Source organism: Carlito syrichta, unplaced genomic scaffold (genome assembly GCF_000164805.1).
Source record: "Carlito syrichta isolate Samal-C Ts95f unplaced genomic scaffold, Tarsius_syrichta-2.0.1 Scaffold313381, whole genome shotgun sequence".
NCBI classification, from domain to species: Eukaryota; Metazoa; Chordata; class Mammalia; order Primates; family Tarsiidae; genus Carlito; species Carlito syrichta.
In genome coordinates this window covers 1350789-1360341 of record NW_007257477.1, presented here as the reverse complement: position 1 = coordinate 1360341, position 9553 = coordinate 1350789, and the positions used below count along the sequence as shown (strand labels likewise).

The 9553-nt window shown below is 60.6% G+C and overlaps 1 protein-coding gene across 1 annotated transcript in view; it reads right to left on the bottom strand.

The window, feature by feature from the left end:
• The window catches only part of DNAH17 (dynein axonemal heavy chain 17), a 157525-nt gene that overhangs the window by 71115 nt on the left and 76857 nt on the right, over positions 1–9553 (bottom strand). Inside the window, exons 33-41 of the mRNA XM_008070392.1 lie at positions 8599–8730; positions 8114–8274; positions 7328–7484; positions 6141–6245; positions 3353–3510; positions 2960–3098; positions 2532–2759; positions 1958–2095; positions 675–807 (exon numbers count right to left, since the gene is read on the bottom strand). Of these exons, the coding sequence (XP_008068583.1) occupies positions 675–807; positions 1958–2095; positions 2532–2759; positions 2960–3098; positions 3353–3510; positions 6141–6245; positions 7328–7484; positions 8114–8274; positions 8599–8730 (1351 nt within the window). The remainder of the gene's footprint in view (positions 1–674; positions 808–1957; positions 2096–2531; positions 2760–2959; positions 3099–3352; positions 3511–6140; positions 6246–7327; positions 7485–8113; positions 8275–8598; positions 8731–9553) is intronic.

Genomic DNA, 9553 nt, shown 5'->3' with positions numbered 1-9553 from the left:
TCTCTCTCTCTGTCTACTGAGCATGCTCCGTGGAGCGGGCGGGGGGTACAAAGCCCCCACCACCTCACCAGGCTTGTGTTCTAGCAGGGGAGGAGTGAGATACTCAAACAGAAGGAAATGAGGGGGTGACAAGATCCCTGGGTAGGGAGTGGGGGACCGATGGGGGTAGAGCCCTCCCCTGGGCCCCCAGCCAGGGTTCCCTCCTCCCCTGGGGCCACACCTCACCCCCTGACCTCCGCTGGCCCCTCCCACCTCTCGTGGTTCCTTTCTCCAGTTCACCCCTGGCCGAGCTGCTTCCTGGGAGATACCCCTCCTAGAGGCTCACTGACCAGGCATGCCCTTCCCCAGCCCAGCATCCCACCTGTGTGTCCAGCCTTGCCCTGGGTTCCTCCGGCAGGGTCACGCCCGCCCTTGCTCAGGCCACCTCCCCTTGGCCTGCTCACCTTCCTCCCCTGCCTGGGGCATGTGCCCTCTGGTCCCCGGAAGCGCTGTGACTGTGGCGCCGCCAGCACAAGACCCCACCCAGCCCATGAGCCACCGCGGCCTCCCGGGGTGCCTGGCCCACAGGAAGCTCTCAGCGCCTATTGTGCCCGCCCAATCCACGGGTGGCTTGTGGACCTGGGCGTGGCCCCACCGCGCCGCCCCACGGGGTCCCGGGAACGCCCTCCGGCTACCGTCTTTCCACTCCCTGGTGGCTGGGTTGATGATGCCAAAGAGCTCGTCGCAGGTGACGGCCTTGGGGTCCAGGTCCACGGTCACTGGCCTCCTTTTCATGTTCTGGTAGGTCTTGTTGAGGGACTTGAGGACCTGGGTGAAGGCAGGTTCTCTCACGAGGGCCTCCGCATCCCCGGCATGTCCCACTCCCAACCCGGGACGTCGTGTGGCCCTGCCCCCAGGGGCCCTTTCTGGGAGCCCGGATGCCTTTTAGGAACCAGACGTAGAACCCCTCCCTGGGTCTGGCTGGCCTTGGGACTCGCAGGTGAGTCTGTACCCTCCGAACAACAATGGGGCAAAGGTGACCTGGGTGGTCGGGAACTAATGGTTCATGTCTATGGCCCACAGAGAGCTGCTGGCCCAAGACTATGCCGAGCTCCAAAAACATTCACACCGGTTTCCTCCTCCTAGTATAAGTGGCACACGCTCTTCGAAAAGTCACTGAAGGGAAGAAAACCCCTACGATTCCTTCACCCAGAGAAAATGAGTGTGGAGGACATTTGAGGATATTTAGTGTATGGGTGTGTCTATGTTCCTTTTTAGAAAACTGGGTTCATACAGCTTCTGTCTTTAAAAAAAAAAAGATAACTAAGCTGTGAATTTCCCCTCTGTGTGTAGTCTTTGGGAATGATTTTTATAAACTATTTTGCAAAGGCTGGGTCTTGCTCTGTCACGCAGGCCGGCGTGCGGTGGTGTGATCATAGCTCACTGTAACCTTAAACTCCTGGGCTCAAGCAATCCTCCCGCCTCAGCCTCCCGAGCAGCTGGGACTACAGGTGTGAGCCACCGTGCCCAACCAAGAATGATCTCTAACAGCAGTGGAAGAGTCCACCCTGTGTGCGTGTAGCTGAACCCTCGGGTGGGACAGAATTTTCCAGTGGGGTAGACATCCGTGACCTGTGTCACCCTCCCCCTTTCACCGTGCCCTAGGAAGGAAACCAGGGGACAGGAGGGTGGAGGGACGGCTGCAGAGAGGGGAGGCGAGCGACTGGTGTCGAGGGGAAGGGAGCGGGAGGACAGGAGGGAAGTCCTCACCGGAGCGCTCCACCGGGGCTGTGGACTCCTGTCCCCTCCTCCTGGGCCCCAGCTTCCTTCCTGGCCCGAGACGCATTTGGGGCCCGGGCAGGGGCTCCAAGGATGCACCGGGCTGGGGCCCCCGGGGTGGGGGAGCAGGCGACGGAGGGCCCCTCGCCCCAGCCCGCCCCACGCGCGGGGTCCCCGCGGGGCCCTCGGGGTGCCGTGCCTGAGACTTGCCGCTGCCCGCGTTCCCGATGACAAACACCGAGTGCCGGACCTGCAGCAGCTCCTCCAGCTGCACCACCTTCAGCACGAAGCTGTCCTCTGCCTGCAGCTGGAGCTCCACGATGCTCTGCTTGATGATCTGGCGGCCCGGGAGGCGGGGGAGCGCAGAGTCAAAGCGGGCTTTCTTTCCCGTGGAGGCCAGGCAGGGGGCTGCCTGCCTGGGGTGGGGGGCGACGGCAAGGTACCCTGGGCCCTCCGATGCGGATGCGCTGGCAAGTTCGGCTCCTGTTGCGAGCAAGCGCTCCCACATCCCCGCCGCGGCCTCAGGAGGGGAAGGGTCCGCCCGAAGCCCCCCTAGGCACAGTCGAGCGATGACCCCCACCACCACATTAAGAGGGAGGGGCTGGCCAGGGTCCGGGGGACCGCAGTGGGCCCGGAGTCTCTCCCGAAGCACGGGGAGGTGTGCGTGTGCGGCGGGGGCCGCCCGCCCTGATGCTGCAGGGTTCTCTCAGGTACCCTCCAACATCCCCGGGGAGGAAATGTCGCGGGCAGGGAGGAAGCCCAGGGGGAGCCACCTTCTCAAAATTCAGGTCTCGCTTCCGGGGCACATCCAGAGCCGGGAAGAGGTCCCCGATGAGGCCCATGAACACGGGCAGGTCGTCGGTCACGATCTTGGGGATGTTGAAGTCCCTCAGGGCCCTCATGAGCACCTGGTCCTCTGCCCGGCTGGGGTCCCCCCTCTTCAGGGAGCCGGCCACCACCAGCACAGACTTGATGGCTCTCAGGCCCCAGTCGTAATGATCCTGCAGGTGGGCGGGGTGGGGGGGGACAGGCGTCTGGCTCGGCCGGGCCCGGGCTGGCTCTGGGTCAGGGAGGGCCGGGACGGAGGCCGGCAGGGGGCTGGGAGGCCACGGATTCTCGCCAGGCGGGTCTGGAAGGCAACCTCGGCTGCTGTCTGCCCCTTGCCCTCCTCCCACCCCTGCCCCCTGGCGTGCACACCTACCTGCTTTGAAAGCAGCTCCTTGCACAAGGTGTAGAGGGTGATGAACTTCCTAGCCAGAAGGCGGGCATCCAGAAAGCCCTCGGCCACCAGCATAATCTCGCATATCAGTTCAAAGTCGGGGACGACCATAGCACAGGGTCTGGGGATGCCAGCCGTGGCCGTGGGCTTCCACCGCACCCACTTGCTCCGCCCACACCCCCGCCCGTCCAGCTTCACCTAGAAGACCATGCCTCACCTACCAGGTGGACCACAGCCCATCAAGTTCGGTCCCGCCCCCCGCCTCACTGGCTCCTCCCACACCCTCCGCTGGGCCTGCCTTCCAGGGCGTCGAAGGGCACTCCTTGGCACCGCCTGGGTCACCGCAGCCACTCACCGGTCGCCTGGGCCACGCACCTGAACAAGGCCTTTAAGTTCTCGGGCAACTCGGCCCGCCCGGCGTAGCCAGGGTTCATGGTGATGAAGAGGCCGACGGTGGGGATAAGACTGATTCTCTCTCCCAGGAAATTGAACGTTTTCTTCTTGGCCCGAATTGCATCTTGGACACATTTTACCTGTGTGGTTGGTACACGGACATGTCAGCATGGAAACGACCAGCTTCCAAGGGCCGGCTGGGCCTTCATTTATGACAGAGCGTGTGGCTGTGAATCGGCAGTGTCCTCCTAGTGTCTTTTTAACATCAAGCTTCTTGGCTGGGCTCGGTGGCTTGGGCCCATGGGTTCGAGACCAGCTCGGGCAACTTGGCAAGACCTCATCTCTACAATAAGTCAGAAATTAGCCAGGCATGATAGCACATGCCTGTAGTTCTGGCCACTTGGAAGGCTGAGGCAGAAGGATCGCCAGGGCCCAGCAGGTCGAGGCTGGGTGGCCGTGAGTGTGCCACTGCACTCCAGCCTGGGAGACAGAGTGAGACTCCAACTCAAAAAAAAAAAAAGAAATCAAACTTTTTGATATATATATTTTTTGAGATAGAGTTTCTCTTTGACACCCTGGCTGGAGTGCAGTGACACACTCACAGCTCACCACAGCTTTGAACTCCTGGGCTCAAGCGATCCTTCTGCCGCAGGTTCCCAAGAAGCTGGGACTACAGGCATGCACCACCATGCCCAGTTAATTTTTCTGGCTTTTTTTTTTTTTTTTTTTTTTGAGTAGAGACGGAGTCCTTGCTTTGTTCCCCAGGCTGGTCTCAAACTTTGGCCTCATGCAATCTTCCCCCCAGTGCTCCCAAAGTGCTGGAGTGACAGGCGTGAGCCATTGCGCCCTGCCAAGCTTTCTGATTTCGAGACAATCGTGGATTCGCATGCGGTGTAAGAAGAATCATGGAGGTGATTCCGTGTGGCCTCTGCCCAGTGTCCCTCCCTGGAACATCTGGCAGGACCAGGGTGCCCTGTCCCGGCGGGGTCCTGATATCGATGCAGCCAGGCGCAGCACTTCTGTCACCACGGGGGGCTCCTGGGTCCCTCTTCACAGTCACACCCACCTCCCTCTCGCCTCCACCCTCCCCCAGGCCCTGGCAACCACCGGTCTGTCTGCCTTCCGTTTCTGTGACTTTGCATTTCGTGACTGTGATGGAAGGTAGGCTCATATAGCGTGTGGTGCTCTGAGATGGCTTTTGTTACTCAGCAAAATTCTCTGGAGATGCATCCCGGCTGTTACAAGAACCAAGGCTTTCTGCCTCCTGGCCTCTTTCTGTGTTCTGTTTCCACTCTGGCACTGACCCGTCAGAGGACTGGTTAGTAGCCATCTCCGTATCAGACGGTCTTTAGGACAGTCTGTGGGTTACTGGGGTTAAATCTCACACTTTTTCAGGGATCTGTGGGGGGCGGTTGGTCTTTTGGGAACCCCCCCCCCCCCCCCCCCCCGCAGAGGGCAACTGCAGATCTTCACGTCACCACTTGAGGGCACCCAACACTCGTGGTAAAGCCTCTGTCCCGCGCCTGCTGGTCCAAGTCTTCCCATCAGAGCAAAGTGCTGGTGCTGTTTCTCCTGGACTCTTCCCCACGGCTGGTCTGCAGATTGTGCGGCTCACCCTCGGGCAGGGCTGGGGCTGGGACACCCCAGAACCCTGCCTCCCTGTAGCCCAAGCCTTTCCTACCATCTCCACTGGAGTCCACTAACATATTCTGGCCACTGACTTTGGGGTGGGCAGAAACTGCATGGGGGTCGGGGGTGAGGTCCCCGAGGCAGAGGCCAGCACTGCCCCTGGGCCGGGGTCGCTGGCCCCAGGCATTGCCGCCCACCAGTCTCTTGGCCACGCGGCCTCCAGCCCCGGGGCTCAAGGGTGATTTGAGTGGGGTGAGGACAGAAGAGCGGAAGCCGCCCGTGCCCACCGCAGCCGCCTCTTACCCGCAGGCAAACCTGTGCCATCAACCCCATTTTACAGGGGAGAAAACGGAGGCACGGAGAGTGACCGAATTAAATGAGGATGTTTAAACCAGGCTCTCCACCCTGGTCAGGGGTCTTGAGCAGCCCAGGCTGGCGTCAGCTCCTGGCCTCTCTACTGTGGGGGACGGGAATCCCAGTCCCGGCAGCACCCTGACTTCCGTGTCCTTGTGGAATGTCACAGTGGATCCAGGCCTCTAGGTTGGCCTCAGCTTGCCGTAGCGAGCCCAGTGGTCCTCAGCCCTGGTAGGCATCAGGATCACAGGAAGCCATTTGCAAAAATGCTCACCCCAACATGTAGGGCAGGACCCAAGGGGAATATGGGGAATGCAGGTGCAGGCTCTTCACCCCCGAGACCCCTGCCCTCCCAACCACAGTGCGCCCAGTGCTCTGACGTGGGTGTTCCCAAAATATACGGTTGCATGTCCTCCCTCCCTTCCTCCCTTTCTCCTGTTTTTCCTTTCCTGCTGTTCTTTCCACATCCCAAATTGAGAAACTCCTATGCAACCTTCAATGCCCCACTCCACCGTATCTATAACAGAGCACTCTGTCCTTCTCCCCTTGGCAAAATTAATTATCTCCCCATCTGTATTTGGTTACATATGTGCTCACATATCTGGTTCTTTCTGTTTCCAATCTGTATGACCAAGCACGCTCTGGGCCCCTGGAGGATAAGGCTTGGGGAGGTCTCTCTCATCTTTGTATCACACTGTCCTTCGCCCGGTGTCTGGAGTTAGCCAGTGTATGAGAGCACAGGAAAGCTGATAAGCCTGAGGCCGTCACCCTGAGGCAGGACACCCACCTGCACGGCGATCACGGACAGGACTTCCACCGAGATCCGATTAAATTCATCGAAGCAGCCCCAGGCTCCCGTCTGGGCCAGGCCCTTGTAGATATTTCCACAGGACTAGAAAGGGCGAGAAAGAAGAGTGCGGCAGAGAACGGAAGAGCCGGAGCGGGGAGGAGGAGCAGGCACGCCCTGTGGGGGGCATCCGCCCCCACTTCTTGGCAGGACGGCTCACTGCCCAGAAGGGCTTACCACCCAGAGGCTGGGTGCCAAGAAGACCCCTCCTTTCACCCTTGACCCTGCAGGTCCCCAGCCAGGGGTCTCTGACGGGCGCATGCGTTCCGGCAAAATCCCACCCTGGCATTTTCCTTTGCCTTTTCATGTATGCACACGGGGCAGGGGGGAGGCCCTCTGAGGTGGGGATGGGGCACAGGGCGCACTCAGAAAGACTGTTCTAGACGTCTTTGTTCTAGACCCTTCCCCACGGACAGCTGGGACTTCTGGCAAATATTACACCCCTTCCAGGGGGATCCAACTTTCGATTTCACTTTTCTAAAATCCAGGAAGCTGGTGAGGACTGTGAGGCCTTGACCGTCAGCAGGGTTAGCGGGCCCTGTCCTCAGCCTCAGGACGGGGTCCCCCAGACTGTGGGCTCAGATATTGGAGAGGGAGAAAGGCCCTCTGCAGGCCCCGGGTGGGAAACTCAGGGACCACGCCCTTCCGCCGACCCCTCCAGCCCACACCGCCAAGGCATGCCATCCCCTGCGGGACCCTCTGTGGCCTGAAGCTGTCCTGCACTGTCTCTCATGGCCGATGGGACCGGGCCTTCCCCTGCTCCCCGCCCACGCCCACCTGGACGTTCTCGTACCCATATCCATGCTGAACCATGAAGGAGGTGCTCACCCCTGTCTGGTGCCCCCTGTTCTGGGCAGTCTTGGCAGTGAGGTCCAGAGAGGGTTACTTCCAGAGCAGGGCTGGGGCAGGATATTTGGGGCTGGGTTTGTCCACCCTGGGAGTCTCCTCAGCCGGGACACCCGAGGGGAAGGCCTTCAGCCAACGGGGGCCTCGGCGCCTCTTCCCCCAGGCTGCGATCTGCAGGCGTCCAGAGACTTGGAGCTCACTGCGGGGCCTCCGGGGACAGGTACTCGGGGCTGTTCCTACGTGGGGACCTCAGGTCCCACCTCCAGGCCTCGGCTGCGTACCTTGTAGTCCATCTGCTCGGAGCAGTTGAAGACATACACCATGGTGCCCAGGGCTCTGCCCAGGTCCTTGGTGGTCTCTGTCTTGCCGGTCCCGGCGGGGCCTGCGGGGGCCCCGCCCATGATCAGATGGAGGGACTGGGTCAGGGTGATGTAGCACCTGCGAGGGACCGCGGGTGAGCTCGTCCGCCGGCCTCCCCGCCGCCGCCGCCCACAGCCTCTGCCATTGCAGTGCGTTAATTGCTTTTTTATTACAGCTGCTCAGCCCAGGAAGCACGCCCGGCAGGGGAGGGCAGGAAGGACTTCAGATGCGACTGAGGGACAGGTGCTGTCCAGGACAGAGGCGGCCCAGGTGCCCTTGCCACCTACGGCATTTGGGGACATGGCTTTACTTAAACTGATAGTCGTAGCAATAATACCCACATTCACTGAGGGTCTGCTTGGAGCAGCCGCTGGTCTTAGCACTTTTCGTTGGCAAATAATCCACCCAACAAGCTCATGGGGATTCGCAAAACATCATCCCACTTAGCAGGCCCACAGAGAGGGTGAGCGACTCTCCCAAGGTCACACAGCTAGTGTCAGAGTGAGGAGGAGGTGGAACCCAAGGCCCGGTGCCTCGCAGCGGGCAGGACCGAATCTGAACATGGGTTCCCCTGGCCCAAGTGCCGGGTCCCTTCAGCCTCAGCCACTGACATCCAAGTCTGACCGTTCAAAGGACCCACCGGAATGGAATCAAGAAAACTGTGACTAGCTGAGGGCCAGGGGCCAGGGCAGCAGGCGCGCCCTCACCTGTCTGTGAGCGGGGTGATGACCAGCCGCGGGGTGTTGCCCAGATACTCGTAGGAGTACTGGATCTGGGCGTCGCAGATGTTGGCAAAGCAGTGTCGCTTCTCCTCGTCCCAGCGATGCCGCAGCTGGGACTGCCAGGTGAAGGCCTGAGCGCTCTCCACCTGCGGTGAGAGTCCGGGCTCTCCTTGGGGGTCCAGGAGAATGTGAGAGCCAGGCCCGACCCGGAGGATCCAGCTTGCCTCCAGGCCGGTCCCCGAGCCCTCGGGGGACCCTGCCTGACCCTCTTTCCCGCTCCAGCACCCACGTCCAACCGCAGGGCTGCCCCCAGAAAGAGGGGCCCCTCCGGTGAGCGGGGATCCCTTCCCCAATGGGGTGGGGAAGCAGGGTGGCCGCTGCCTGCGAGAGTCATCCCCCAGGAAGGGGACGCAGAGGGGCTGGAGTCCGGGTCCCGCCCCTCTCCAGCCCCCCTGGGGCCACGCGCGTGCCTTGGCCGTGATCATCTTGGCCACCACGTCCCGGGCGTGCACGTCGATGGTGCAGATGGTCATGATCTTCATTCTGTCGCCCGCGTTGAGGTTCCCGATGAGCAGCGTGATGAGCACGTTCAGCTGGCTGACCTGTGGAGACCGACACCAGATCCTGCGGATGCCCGCTGCGCTCTGGGCGGTCTCCCGGCTGCGCGCCCCGGGCGCCCAGGTCCTAAGGGGGCGCACAGCGACCGCGCAGGGAAGACCACGGTGCCCTCGGGGGAGCCTCTCCGAGCGGTGAGTTGGAAGATTTGATGCCAGGGGAAGAGGGAGGATATTAAGCAAAAACTGCCGATTTTAACGCTGTCCAGATCGTTCGTATATTTTTGCGTGTCAATCAGCGACACGCACACAAGTAGGAAGTTGCATAAGAAGATGTTCACTGTGTGATATGTGGGTGGTGGGATTATGGGTAACTTTTCCTATGGATTATGGGCAACTTTTCCTATTATCTTAAAAAATTATCTTTAGTTTCTAGAAATCTAACCAAGAATCTTTTTTTTTTTTTTTTTTTGAGCTGGAGTCTCTCACACTTGTCGCCCAGGCTGGAGTGCGATGGCACGCTCACTGGCCACCGCAGCCTCAACCCGCTGGGCTCAGGAGATCCTTCCGCCTCAGCCTTCCAAGTAGCTGGAACTACAGATGCATACCACCACACAGGCCTAGCTTTATTGTGTGTGATTTATTGTAGAGACGAGGTCTCACCAAGTTGCCCAGGCTGGTCTCAAACCCCCGGACCCAGGCAATCCTCTTGCCTTGGCCTCTCAAAGTGCTGGTATTACGGGCTGAGCCACGGTGCCCCGGCCCCAACCAAGAATCTTTTTTTTTTTTTGAGTTGGAGTCTCACTCTGTCATCCAGACTGGCGTGCAATGGCCGCTCCCGGCCACCGCAGCCTCGACCTGCTGGACTCCG